The sequence below is a fragment of the Camelus dromedarius genome, chromosome 10 (assembly GCF_036321535.1).
Source record: "Camelus dromedarius isolate mCamDro1 chromosome 10, mCamDro1.pat, whole genome shotgun sequence".
Lineage (NCBI taxonomy): Eukaryota > Metazoa > Chordata > Mammalia > Artiodactyla > Camelidae > Camelus > Camelus dromedarius.
In genome coordinates, this window is record NC_087445.1 from 51881203 (window position 1) to 51896062 (window position 14860).

Here is a 14860-nt window from a genome sequence, read left to right on the forward strand (position 1 = left end):
TATAGAAATAAATCTGTTACTCATAATAAACTACTGTCTCATCAAATAAGATATAAATTTCTTTTAGGAAGAAAGAAGTATAGTTATCTAAGAATAGTTGCTGCTATAGCACATTTTCAAGGATTCAGATATAATCCAATTCAAGCCATGCCCCACAGACAGACTATAATCAGATAAACCCTGACACAAGATCCCAACTGTGTCAACGTTTTCTGAGCCCCTATTATGTGTGAAGTGCTTTCAGAAGTTAGTCAACAAGGATTTCCTAAGGACTAGTTAACACTGTGAAGAGTACTAACTAACCATAGGCCCATGTTCTTAATAGTTTATAAGGAAAGATTTATAAAGGATGCAGGGTTTAAAAAAATAGAAGCATGAAAAACTAAGTATCTGGCATAGGTGTTAAGTAGCATTTCCTGCACAGCCTCAGAGTGGTGTAATGACATGCTCTGACTTATGCAACTCTGATCTCACCAGTTTTGGAGGGTATCTGTTACACACAATAAAGAGAATCCCATCTTCGTGTATTCACGCCAGCGTTGAAGGATCATTCTAGGAAGTTTCCACTGTAATACTTTGAAATGCATCTGTGTGAACTCACAGGTGCTCAGGCCTTACAAACACATGAGAGACTGTCATCTAAGTATTGGCATACTATTTTTCTGGGTTGCAAACTCATTTGTCACATTTGTTAAGAGATGGTGGATCAATAACGCCCTCTAGTGGTTTCTTGTAACCATTACCAAAGCTTATATGAGAGTGTTGACTTGCTTGAAAGAGGCACATCTTTCTGACACTAAGCCACCAGAGACACACACATTTGGTAACTGAGCCTATGAAATACTCAGGAGTCTTCCCCACATCCTCACAGTGGAATAAGAACAGTCTGCATCTCAGGTATCATCAATTGCGTCATCCTTTATTTACATTAGGTCTTCCCAACCTTTCACATGTTGTGGCCCACACAGAAAAATTTAAAATATCCTAGAGTAAATGAATGGATAGAGCGGATCACGGCTAAACCAAGGCATGTAAGACTCAACTTCTGAGCATAACTGAAACCTATTTGTGTGACACTGGTTTGGAAGTTCTAATTCCGTCAATCAACCAAATCAGCCAACCCTTTTATATTCATTGAAAGTATGAAAAATCAGCTAAGACTATGGGGGACACCAAAAGTGAAATGTTTTGCCAGTGACCCAGCTGACCTTCTCCATAAAGTTCATTCTCATAGATTTGTCATCTGAGACTCTTATCTAACTCCCTGAGTGATTCTTTAATTTGTTGCATAAAAACTGCATATTTTGAACCCGATCATTATGCAGTCACTGGTGTCCTTGTCACTTCTGTTCCCGGGCCCACCAGAGAATGAAGCACCATGACCCATGTACATTTGTTTGTCGTTCTTGCGTTGGTGTTTGCGTGTGCTGGTGTGTGTGCAGGCACGTGGGTACATGCCCCGTGTGCAGAGGCTGCCCGGTCACACGCCGGTCTCTGGCCTGTTTCAGATGTACATTACAAGCACAATCAAGACCAAGAGCAGCCGACTGGCCAAGCCGGTGCTGTGCCTCGGGACCCTCTGCACAGCCTTCCTGACGGGCCTCAACCGGGTCTCTGAGTATCGGAACCACTGCTCCGACGTGATCGCGGGCTTCATCCTGGGCACCGCTGTGGCCCTGTTTCTGGTAGGTCAGCCTCCCTCTTCCTGCTTTGTCCCTCTTGTGCCCTCTGAGAGGCCGCCCGGGATCCCAGCTAGTCAAGTTTCCCAGGCGCCACAGTCTTTGTCCAAGTTCCTCTGGCCCCACCTTTGTGAGTTACAGTTATTCTTCCAGAGTCACGTCCCCTTTCCTTCACAAACACGACTGCCTATTCCCTCTGCTGTCCGGGATAGGGTTGCTCCACTTCCTGCAATCCTGGGCTTGGGGCTGGGGCTGGGCAGACTAGTACCTTCAGCCCATAGTTCTTGAAATATTTGTTCAGGACATACTGGGAGCATAAGCTAACTGCTGCTTAAGGAAGAACAGAGAACAAAGTGCTGGTGGAAGCAGGCAGCTCCTTGTCCAGCATTTCAAGAACCAGCTTTGGCCAGACTTGCATATCCCACCCAGAAGTAGGAAACCCCTCTGCTAACCACACCCAGACTTGTCAGGCCTGTTACCTGAACATGCCTCCTGGGCATCTTACTTCCACTATAGGCAGCTTCTCAACCACGTGTAACACTCTTCCTGGAGAAGGGTTTTGGTTAATTCTTATTAGTTTGTTTTTTTTTTAATCTTTTTTGGGTTTTGTTTGGGTTTGGGGGATTTTTTGGGGGGGTGGGTTTTTTTTAATAGATTTGAGGTATGATAGGCATACAATATATGGCTCATGAAGTGTATAATTTCATCAACTTGACATACAAATACATCCTTCACTCCTACCCTTTCCTTCCCCTCATTCCTAAGGAACCACTGATCATCTGTCACTCTATATTAGTTTACCTTTTCTAGGATTTAATATAAATGGAATCATACAATATTCCATGTATTCTTTTTCTAGCATCCTTCACCCAGAATAATTTTTGAGATTCATATCCATGTCATAAGCATGTATCAGTAACCCTTTTTCTTGCTGTGTAGTATTCCACTGTGTGGGCACACCATAGAGGTGCAGCTTTTTAAATTATCTTCAAAGATTTAAAATACACCCAGAAGGATTTACAATCAGTAGGCCTGGAGCCTCACGTGTTGTCCATGAAATGAATCTCCAGATAATATTCAGCAAGCTTCCCCTAGGAGACAGAGGCCACCAAAGTCTGGGTGTCCTTCCTCCCAGACTGCCCTTTCTGGTCTAAAGCACTGATTAAGCCTGGCATCACACGTAGATGGATTTTACAGGCCTATGACCTAACTCATCCCTGTCCTGTCCCCCTCCCATGCAGAGACTTTGTACGTCTGTCCTCCCCAACATATACAATACACAGATGCCTCTCCCAACCTCTAACTTGAGAGTTTCCCAACTTTTTGACCTGGTAAGAAACACACAGGAAATGCTCGCGTTTACTCAGAACATTAATTGGCAAGCTCTATACTAATTCACAGGTATTTTTAATGGGTGGAGTCATTCACTCTAAAGTGAAAGGCGAGGGAATTAAATGCCAGTCCTCTGGGTGAAGCAGCAGGCAGAGTGGTGCCGAGATGATCCTGAGATATTAATACCTCAGAGGCTGTTTTCCTAAAATCATTTTTTTTTTGAAGAGGAAGAGAATGCATGTGACTTGAAGAGAGGCTTTTCAAGGAGATCATTGGGGCACAGAGGAAGGCTTGGGCTCCAAAGAAAAGCCAAGCCCTTTTGCTGTTCCTCAGTCCTGGACCCAGCCCTCCCCCACTAGAGAGAAAACAAAGTGCTGGCTGTCCCAAGCCATTCCACGGGGTCTTTATGGGCTGAAACCTGAAAACTTTGTGTTTGCCAAGGCCCCACATAGAAATTCCGCTTTAACCTTAACCTTGTGTTCTCTGTAACTTGCAGCTGTTCCCTCCCACTTAGCTCCTGTTTGATCTCGCACTACTGCCATCCCAATTGGCGGCAAATGTCGAAATTTGTTTTCCACTGCTGATCTTTCTGTGAGACCCTGCCTGCTAGTGCGTTGCTCTGGCAGGGGACAGACCACACCGTCTGCCACTGGATCTGCACGTGCAACCTCACATGCACACACACCCGGCTGGGAAATGGGAGGGGGGGATGTTGTAGAAAAGTATGGAAGAGTCCCAAAGCAGAGACCCTCGGGGACACAGAGGAGGAGTCTGGGAACAGCACAGCTGCAGCTCTGCGCATGGTTTTGTGTTTCCCGTGAACGAGATGCAGGTGGGGCTGCGGGGGAGAGAGCTTTAAGTTGAGCAATTACTACCTGACCTACATTTTGTATACATTTTATATTATATATACCACATCGTGTGCTCCCAGGACAACCCTAACAGTATGTTTTTTTCCTGAGGTAACTGGTTTATAATATTATGTAAGTTTCCTGTGTACAACACTATAATTTGACTTCTGGATACAGAATGCTCACTATCCAGAGTCTGGTTTCCATCTGTCACCATACAGTTGACCCCCCTTTACCTATTTTGCCCTCCCCCCAGCCCACTTCCCCTCTGGTAACCAATCTGTGTGTGTGTTCATTTATTTCTTGTTTCTTCGTTTATCTTGCCCTAAGAGTATTCTTAGCCTCATTTTATAGATGAGGAAAGTGAGGTTCAAAGATTAAGTGACTTGCCCAATGGCCTCCCAACCAGTAAGCCATGAATGTGACTTGGGTCTCTCCACCCAGAGCTCCTGCCCCCTCCACTCTCCCATTTCCTGAGTGGAGGGCGTTGAAGCAGAGCTGGACAGGGAGATGGAGGAAAGCCAGGCAGAGAATATTCACATCAGTGTTCTGAGGCCTTGAGGAGCGACCGGAAGGATTCAAAGGCACTGGGTATAGAAACTAAGATGCAGAACAATGGAGAGAGAATATGGAAGAGACAGAAGAGGGTAAGGACACGGTCAGTTACGAAGGAGCCTCAGTAGGAAATAAAGTGGGTAGTCATTTAAAGGGGAAGGTTTTTAAGGGAAGCAGAAGTGCCACTAATGACTTATTTAATCTCAAGAAATAGTCATAATTTAAGGCTGATCTTAGATAAGTTAGACTAATATTGAATATTTGCTCTACGTCTGGTACTTATTCAGGGGCAAAATACCATTTAGAGGCTCCTGAGTTTAAATCTCTAAACTTGGGCAAGTTATCTAAATTCTCTGTGCCTCCTCACCTAAGTTGATAATACCTCCCTTGTAGATTGTTGAGTGTGTTAAATAAGGGAACACCCTCAAGACAATGCCAGACACACAGCTGGGATGAGGTGGTTTACATTCACTGTGTTAATGGTTCCAAGTCTGCGAGGTAAGTATTATTCCCATTTTACAGGTGATGAAACAGGCTCAATGGGGTGGATTGATTATCACTGGCCATCTAGTGACCAAGCAGATGCTCCCGCAGCAGCTCGAATGTGCTTGGCAGACACACTGGACCATGGCCAAGGTCTTTCCATGGTCCCTGCCCACTGGCTCAAAGGAAAATATCACTATGCATTGATTCTAAGGGAAGGACCTGCCAACCTCAGAGATGGCCAAGCCATGGTCGCTGCAGTCTGACCCCAACCTTCTTTCCCCTCATCCTGCAGGGAATGTGTGTGGTCCATAACTTTAAAGGAACACAAGGATCTCCTTCCAAACCCAAACCCGAGGACCCCCGTGGAGTACCCCTGATGGCTTTCCCAAGGATAGAAAGCCCTCTGGAAACCTTAAGTGCACAGGTATAGTAAAGTGTTTTAGCAAACCAAGCCCAGAGGCTCACGGCCGCTCACCTTGGGAGGTCAGCCACTCCATTCCCCTGCCGGAAACAGGACGTAGCAGAGCCCACCCAGTGCCATCAACATAGGAGGAAACGGCCCCAACAACTTCCCTCAGCTAGTCCTGGATTCGTTCTGTGGCTTGGCCATCGTGACTCCTCAGGAAGTTCTTAGTGGTGTCTGACTTAAACCCCAGCTGCTTCAGGACAACTTGACATCCAATGTAATAGCATATTTGTGAAATTTAGCCCAATCATGTGAGAGGCCAATTTGATTTAGTAACTAGGACATTTGGAAAGAAAAAGGTTGTTACATCCAGTGATAGATGTAGACTGGAAGCACATTTAAAAAAAAAAAAAGGGTGACTAAGTGTCCTTTTGGATCTATTTTGATGACAATGAAAAACTCAGTGTAACAGTACTTGCTGATCACTTACACCAGGACCTTGCTTCACACCCAAGATGAAAAAAATAATTAGCCACACAGACCTAGTCTCAAGGAACTCACAGATGATCAGGAAAGGTGTATATAAATGAATCATTATAATATTGCATGCCAAATCAGAGGCACAAAGTGCTTTGTGAATACAAAGGAAGAAAAAATTTATTCTAAGACAGGGAAAGCGGTGGAGAAGACTCGCCAACTGGAAGGGGCCCTGAAAGATGTGGTTTCAGGCACTGACTTGCCTGAGACAGTTGGGTGCTTTACGAATGTATTTGTTTTTGAACAAGAACTTACTGAATCAACAAGATAGTTCCCACTTCACAGAGACAGGCGTATGAGGGCGTCATCACCGGCCCAAGGCCACGCAGCAAGTGGGAGAGCTGGGGTGAGCGGCTCTTTAAGCCGACGGGGCAGGGACAACTTGTAACGAAACAGGGTTTTTGTTCTCGTGCCACTTTTTGTAGGTAGCCGAGTCCCACTACAGCGTTTATCTCCTGTAACTGTCTGTTTCCCTTGACACCTCGTTGTGTTGGGCGCTTCCTTATTTTTACAAAGTACGAGAGAAAAGCCAATCCCCTCTCCCTGGAATTATCGTGTACTTATCAGTAAGGTAGAAAATATTTCACTATTTAAAGATTACTAACTGTCAGACACCTGAGAAACTATCCTATCTCACATTTAATGAATTCTAACCTTATGACTGAATCGGAAAAAAAAAAAGCAATTTTCATCTTAGGAAAAATATTTAGGGCTCTCCATTAAACCCAGTGCCAAGTATTTAGTTTGCTTTCCCTTCACCTGTATTAAGGTGAGAATTTTGAGTTGGCCTAATTAGAAATAAAATTCTGAAAAATGCATTACTGGTTCACTCATCTGCAGTTAATGCAGGCTGAATGGCAAGTTAGCTCAGTAATGAAGCCTTGTAATGAAACTGTGAAATAGACCCCCCGAGTTTTTCTTCCCTATCGTGTTCTTTTACCCGGTGAGGTCAGAGTGGTTCTGTTTCTGAGATGAAGCAACTAGCGACAAAGGTGAAGTCAAAAGGCAAACTGCAGTGTTTGCCAAGTTCCACAAACATGTCAGGCTGTCCTTGTAAACGCTCGCTGTCCACTGTGCCCTCAACGTCCTGGTCTACGAGCACCCTCTCTCCACTCCGCCCTTCTACCCAACACTGCTCGAGCATCACCTCTGTGTCGAGACTTCTCCAGCCTTCTCTCCTCTCCCTCAGGACCATTCATAGTTGACCATGGGGATTCCACGTACATTGAAAAATGAAGTGCCCAACAGGGTTTCAAAACCTACTGTTGACAATATAGATAAAAGTTTTTTTTTTTAATATAATTTATTGTTCACTACAGGCAGTAGTTGAACTTCAAGTCTGTGCATGTATCTTTATTTCCATGTGAATCACTTCATCTGGATGAAATCTGAGGCCTTTCCAGAATTCCAAGCTTGGGCCAAAGCACCCTCAGGGCCCCTCATGTGACTGCTTCTCAGAGTTAATGCCCATAGAGTCCCCTGACACCCGCCTCCCCGTCGACACAGATCGTGGAGGATCAGAACCCTATGAACCACGTCTTTTTTATTCTCCACATTCCCTGGGATTCACTAAGTGTCAAATAAATGTTAGATGGATGGACAGATGCAAGCCAGAACCAAAACCCAAATTAGAGGTACAAAATTCTCAGTTTCTAAAATTCATAGTTGAACTCTCAAGAATATAACATAAATCTCGTGTCCTGAAAACAGGAATCAGGAAACCCATAATAATTAGATCTAAAGCCACCATTTCCTAAGGTATTTACCAATCCCATGGACTAGGGGTTTTATGTTCACACCAAAGAGAAGCGCCTTGGGCCCGAAAAAAGGTGGGGTTATATGTAAGTTATGTAAAACAAGAGAGGTGAGGACTCTGTGAACAAGCCCTATCATCAAAGTTGATAGAATCACAAGGGAAGGTGGACAAAGCTGCAGTCATAAATTTTAACACTTCTCAGTAATAAACAAAATAAAGATACAGATGATTAATAAGGCTGATTTAAGCCACATTATATATAATCCTCCTCAAAACATGAAACATTAAAAATAGACCATGTGCAAGACTATAGAGCAGATCAAGAGGTTTTAAGAAGAATCTAGATCACGCAGACCACATTCTCTAGAAGTTCAAAGACACCTTAAACTAAAATGACTCAGAATATATCATGGAAATTTTTCAAATATTAAAACTGTTCAATATTAAAGCCACAACATTTTTTTTTTAAAGATGCGGGATGCAGCTTTGAGATCTTTGAATGTTTCTAATAGAATATAGTTAAGGATAATCTAAGACAGATGATCTTACTGTAGCTGAAAAATTAGGAAGGTTGAATTCAAGAGCTAACAGTTTGAGGGGCCTTGGGAGAGTGTATCAGGGAGAAGCAAGCGCCTATGTGAACGTGAGACAAGAAAGGAAGGGATATCCAGGGGAGAGAGTGCACCGGTTAGTCACCCCGACTAACGTTTTATCTGCTTATGTCTGCAGAACCACTCTGCCTCCATGACCGAAGTTACCTGAGACGGCTGACGGCTCACAAGCTGTTTTTTTTTTTTTAAATCACCCTCCAATTCGATACTTCAAGACACACAGTTACTTGATGTCAAACTGTGAAGACAAGTATTATGTTTATCTAGTTAGAAGCTAATGTTTTGTACATTTTTTTGTATGAGGAAGTGATGTAGCTTGCCCTGATTTTGGTTTGTTTTTTTTTTTTTTTTTTTGGTCAGCTTTAATATATTTATGCCAGAATTTTACACAAGTTTTTCTTCTTGTTCAGGTGTGCATTGAAGAACCGCATTTATTCAATGGTTGATGTTGTTTTGTGATATTTGTACACCAGCCTTCTTTCTTCAGTTTTATAGACACAGAAATAAAATTAATATAATAATTCACTTTAATCTTTTATTACCACAGTGGCTGCCTCCTCTGGAATTTTTGAATTTTAATGAAACTTTTGAATTGCAGGGACGGCAGTATTGGTTAATGGTAAATCTCAAAATCAACTGTGTAGAAAGAAATATTGGTTTGAAAAGGAACTTTGTGTTCTGATCTCTTAACATGTGATTGCATTCTAAGTTAATGTACTAATAAAAATCACTTAGGTTACACAAACAATTGGCAGGGAATCCTGGGTGTGTCTTAGATAATGGCCTCTCCCATTTAATTCAAGATCTTTCTGCAGTCACGTCCTTGGGCTGGCAGGTGACCCTGAAGCCTTCTTTCCAAAAAGGAAAAGCAAAAAAAGAAAAGCCACTACCAGCTTCCCCTGTCAACTCAGTTTTGTATATCATATTGTATGGACTTTATATGAAATGAATATTTTACAGTTTGCACAGTATTATTTTACAGAAAGGGTATGAGCATCTACAACCCGGAGCCCCGAGCAACAGCTTGACTTTGTGGCTTTTAATTGTTCTTGAATTTTACTTGCATCTCATTTTTCTAGCATGGTAATTAACTAACGTGTAACTCCTTTGAGAAAAGGAGCCCCCTTGTCTGTACCTATCAGAATGTTTTCTTGACACTTCCATGTTGGTTCTTCTTAGCTTTTTTTGTACATATTTTTTTTCTAAAGAAAAAAAGTTATCACAAAATGTATTTTGGCTCATTGTCCTTTGTTTTAAGCTTCATCTGCTGGGCAAAGTTATTTGAAGAGTCACAATGACTTTGACCTCAGTAAATGTTTAGCCTTTTCATTTCCATGGCCACTGAGAAACCCCAATGGATGCATGACTGACATGTCCTTTCATGAGAGAAAAAGAGAAAGAAAAAAAAAAGAGAGAAAGAGTGTGTTTAGGCACTGTAAAAGAATTCTTGAAATTAAGACACTCAGAAGCACATTCTGGATGCCTAGCAAGCTCCCTTTGTCTTCAGCCCAATAGGCATTTTTAGGAACCAAAGTTACCACTGCTAAAACGTCCCCTAGTCCCGCATCTCATTCTGGCATCAACTTACTTACACTTACATACGTACGCACTCACACACGTCGTTTGAGTGATGTCTGACTAAATGCTGGGGAAGCGGGCAAGAAAGGAACGTGTTGAAAGCTCTGCTGGTCCCAGATACCAGGCCATGTGCTTTCACATCCACCATCTGGTTGCTCTCAAAACAGTGAGCCCAGAGAAGCTGTGACCATCCCAAGGCACTGCTATACACACCAGGACTAGTATTAGAATCCAGGTCTGCCTGACTCCAAATTCCACTCTTTCCACTCCATCAAGATACCTCCAAGCCAAGCCACATCTTTTCAGAGGGTTTTCCAATGTCATCTAGCTCATTAGGAGCCTCAGGGGACAGTGTAGGTGACAAAAGCACATCATGAGAACGACGCATTCTGCTTATGAGAGGGAGTAATTTGCAAGCTCAGAGCCTTCCCATCCCATATAATGTTGCCCAAGTTCCGAGTGATCCATTTTCTGTATATATATATTTATGATTCTTTTATAACAGCAATGAGAGCTCAATTTTGTTTCATTGTTTATAAGACATTCTGAAAAACACTGGCAGACTGTACTGATTTTACATTACCTGTGTCTCATCACAATGGGAGATCATCTCCATGTCTGACTGCCAGATGGTATCTCCAGGAATGTGAGTTCACAGAGTGAGTGTTACCCTTCTACTCTTCTCTCTGGTTTGGAGCTGGAAGTACCTATTAGAAGTGTTCTGAGATCTCTGGCCACAGACCCCAATTTCCTGGCCTTGGGGATGGGGTGCAGTTACTGGTACATGAGTCAGTGAATGATGCTCCATGGACCACCACACTGGGCACCTGGAACTAAGCACCATCTCTGGGCTCACACCCCTGACATCACTGAGGGTCTGATTCTTTCCATCAGCACAAGGCAACCCCCGTGTGTTTCCTTATTTAGCCCCAAGTTACTTCACAGGCCTCACGTGGATCTCTTAAGCCTGCCATCTGGGATTCATTTCTCAGGACTAGGGACCCCTCTATATGGGCCTCCTGGCCAAGGACAAAGCCCTCTGTCTAAGTAGGACAAGTGGTCACTATCACAACAAAAGGGCTTATAAAATTCGTGGTCATAGCAACCTGTGAGACCATCAGCCCCTCAGGGTGTTTATGACACCTTTCATTTCTCTGATTCCTCACCCAGAACAGGACCTGATGGAGCAAAACAGTTAAAGTTCGTCAAACAGATTGATTCCAGTCTTCCACTTAACTGGCCTGAAAGAAACTATCACTCACTTGGAAATGAAGAGAAGTTTGAATGAAGCCTAAAGGTAGATGAAAAAGAAATGTATTTAGTTACAGAAATAGTAAGGCTGAGGAAACGGCACTCGGCAGTTACCAACATGTGGGTGCCTCTCTTGGTAAGTTCTAGAGATCTGCTTATGAGGCTGACAGACAGAAGGCCGTATGTAGCTGTACTGAATCAGAGAACACCAACGGGCATAATCCCATACGTAGAAGGAGAAGGCGCAGGCAACACGAATGATTTAAAGAGCGGAAAAGCCAGGAGTACCATTTTTGTTTTAAAAAGCCCCTTGATTTCCCTATTATCATCAACTACCAGAACCTCTCAAGGATGTTAAGAAACTTGGAGGAAGACACAAATACCACATTGCCCTAGTCTGTTTTAGGGAACAGGTTACGTTAAGGCTGGTGCACCATTCCTGCCCTGCAGAATTCCAGATGTGTGCTGGAACTAGTCTGTCACTTACTATGATAGGAATTTTGTAATCAACCCCAAATCTCTTGCTTGTATCCGAGTTCTTGATCCAGATGTCCCAGGATCAAGCGATACAATCGTTAAGAATTTAATGAACATCTATTAAGTGTCAAGACTCATGTTAAAAACTGGGAATATGCCACAAAATTGACCTACTTCTTCCCATCAGGGAATTTAGAGTCAAGTGGAAGAAAACGAGAACCACCACAAATCACTTAGTGCTTTGGAGGGAGACCTGATTTAGATGGGGCAAGATAGAGTGCTATATCTTCTTAAAACTGATGTATACATTAGAATGAGTAGGAGGTGACTAGACCAAGTAGTAAAAGAATGAGGCCAAAGGAACAACATGTACAAATGTCCTGGGGCAAGAAAGTGCTTTATATACCTGTAGAACTGAAAGAAAGCCAGAATGGCACCCAACGATGGGTGACCCACTTAAGTGGAAGTTTGGGGCCTCCTACCTTTTGCTGAGTCCCTCGTAGGGGTCCTCAATTTGGTCCAGCTTTCCCCTGTGTTAAGGCAGCTGCCAGCAGGGTGGCCTGTTGTTTCATTCTCTGTTGATCCTTTTTCCTGAGTCTGGTCTCTGCCATTAAAAATTTTGAAGGCAGTTTCAACAAGATGAGACATCAGCATTCCTAAAGCCCCTCCCACCTTTTAGCATTTTCCTCTGTGTATCAGGGGAGCTCTGACCAATGAAAGTCATATTCACCATCTTTAAATTCCCTGGGTCCTCAGGGTCTATATCTGCATATGCCTGTGTGCTCTAACGACCCTTTCTAGAAATTCTGAAGGATCTTCATTTGGTTTCTTTTACCTCCTGTTCTTTATTGAGGCTTCTTTGTGCTAGCGCCCTTCTTTACAATCCCGCAAGAATGCGACCTGGATAGGGTTCAAGGTTTGGCCTCTCCCCAGCATTACATCCCAATTAGGATCCACTGTTGGTCCAGCTACACTTGCGCATCCTGTACCGGGCCGCCAGGGTTTCTGCATGAAGCCCACCTGCCTCCTCTCTGGCTTTATCCAGCACCATCCGACAGTCTTGTGAAATAAGGATATTTAATAAACTCAATCATCTGCCCAGGTTGGGTTGTGGGCTGCAAGAAACTGAAGAAAAAAAGGTTTTCCATTCCCTTTGGGTCATCTCTGTAAACTGGCATATTATTCTTCCAATGAAGTAAATTTGAAATTGAAAAGGGGGAGTGGACCCAGATCAATACCATTGGCCACCCAAGTTTCAGCATTCAAATCCCCCAGTGGGCTCTTGCCTGAAGGAATACTGCCCCACCTGTTTGGGTAGCTCCCCAGCCGGTATGAGAGGGGGAGACCACCTCTATCTCCTATTTCTTGACCCTCAGAGACTGGCGGCGGGTGGGGTTGGGGGAAGGGTTTGGCGATGAGCCTGAGGCTGTGGCTCAGGTGTTGGCTGTGGGGGTGGGGGAGGAGCAGAGCCTGAGACTGAATTAACAGCAAGGCCTCCTTTTTATTAGAATCAAGCGAAACAGGTTTCTTTGCCTTCCCTTCCTGCTGGGCCATAATCTTACATCTTCTTTGCACAGGTTTATTCTGACACAATAACACAAAAGATTGCACAAAAGGTATTTCATCCCATTTTTCTTCTAGTTTATAAAATAAATCTACTTGCAAGATTGGATTGTAATTTAAGGAATCATTTTTAGGCTATTTTGCTCCAGAGTCTAAAAGATCTCCTGGCCATGCAGTGTTACAAAAATAAATAAAAAAAAATAACACTTGTTTCTTTCTTTTCCATGGACTTATAACTGAAAGGCACCCAGTTTTGGACAATGCAGCCAGGAGGGCTACAAGGGGGAACTGAATTAGCATTTCCCATCTTGAAGGGGCTTTGACTCCTGAAAGCTGTAGCAATGAAATCTCTCTACAGGTCCTTGCTACACGCACCAATAAACTCAATCCCCAACAGCCAGTTCTTAACAATTAAGACAATCAGACATGGAAAGACATGGGCCGACAAGACCAGAACAAACAAGACCCCCAAAGCCCCCAGCCTCTAACCCGGGTACCGAGTGCCTCCACAGTTGTGACCTTTTATATTGCCTGCCCAGATCCCACCATGTGAGCCTCCAACCCACAACTTGGTCAGGATTGCGTTCACTTTAATGAGGTTATGAAGGAGGATTAATAAAATGGCCGCACTTGTGCTAACAGATTGCTTATTCTTATGCTTGCCCTTAAAGTGGTCATCTGACCTGACTGGCTGGTTGCTACTCACAGCTCCAGGCCCACTGTTAAAACTAAAGCTATTGATCTTACTGTTTCTACTTTATTCCAGGAATCAAAAGCTATAATCATGCTTGGTCTCAGAGTTGATCTCCAAGGAGAATGTCACAGGACTATAATCTTACAAAATAGCCTGAATTACCAAGAAGACCACACCTTGAGTGCTTACGAGATAAAGAAATCTAACTGCTAACTGGTCGCCTGGAGGCATCATGACTCCATTCTGTCTTCTGATGAGAAAGTGATTCTGTTAATTGTTATCGATGCTGCATTGTTTGAGCTATGGCTATATAACCACCCCACCCCATCTCCAAGGTGGGTTCACAGTTTTGAAGGCACTAGCCTGCTGTGAGTCCCCTTTGCCCGGCAAAGCAATAAAATTGCCTTTTCTTCTAAGTTCCAAGAACTCCTCTCTGAGTTATTTGGCTTATCAGGGACGGGGGCCAATCTTTCGGCAACAGTTACTCACCCAAAACACATCTTCCAAACCCAATCCCCCAAAACCATTTTTTGTTTGTTTATTTGCTGCAAAACGAAACTAAGTACCAAAGGTGGGTGACACCTCACCAGGGAAATCCAGGGGACGGTCCCTGGAGCAAACGTACCAGGCAGCTGCTTGGACTTGTGCCCAAGCTCTCAGGACCGGCAAGGGGCCCATGAATCACAGGCACAAGCCGCCCTGGACTTACCTCCTGGCTGGCTCGTCTCGCCCCACGCACAGCCAAACTGCTGGGACACCAACGCTTGCAGCAAAGACTCGGCTTATTCGCAACACAGCCAAGCAGGAAAGCGGAAGAACCAATCCCAAATCCGACTCGCTGAAGACAAGGGGCTGGGGTAGTTGTGGGCTAACCAATAAGGAGGGAGGGCGGTCTGAGGTGTGGGGAACGTGGGGAAAGGTGATTGGGAAAAGGTGCGATAATCGTGGTTCTGCACAGGTGTAACTGAGCTACAGGCCTCTATGCGTTCAGAAGGTCACTGAGAGGACACAGGCATGTGCCCCGTTGGAGGGGACGGTGCTCCCCAGCCTTAATCAGCTCAACTCAAACAAGACACAGCTGAGT

At 43.9% G+C, this 14860-nt stretch overlaps 1 protein-coding gene across 4 annotated transcripts in view; it reads left to right on the forward strand.

The window, feature by feature from the left end:
- The window catches only part of PLPPR1 (phospholipid phosphatase related 1), a 353659-nt gene extending 344215 nt beyond the window's left edge, over window positions 1–9444 (forward strand). For all 4 annotated transcript variants that reach the window (XM_064490361.1, XM_010977449.3, XM_064490362.1 and 1 more), the window contains 3 exons: window positions 1509–1685; window positions 5196–5327; window positions 8332–9444. In XM_064490361.1, the coding sequence (XP_064346431.1) occupies window positions 1509–1685; window positions 5196–5327; window positions 8332–8364 (342 nt within the window). In that variant the 3' untranslated portion in view covers window positions 8365–9444. The remainder of the gene's footprint in view (window positions 1–1508; window positions 1686–5195; window positions 5328–8331) is intronic.
- The last annotated feature ends 5416 nt before the right edge of the window (window positions 9445–14860 follow it).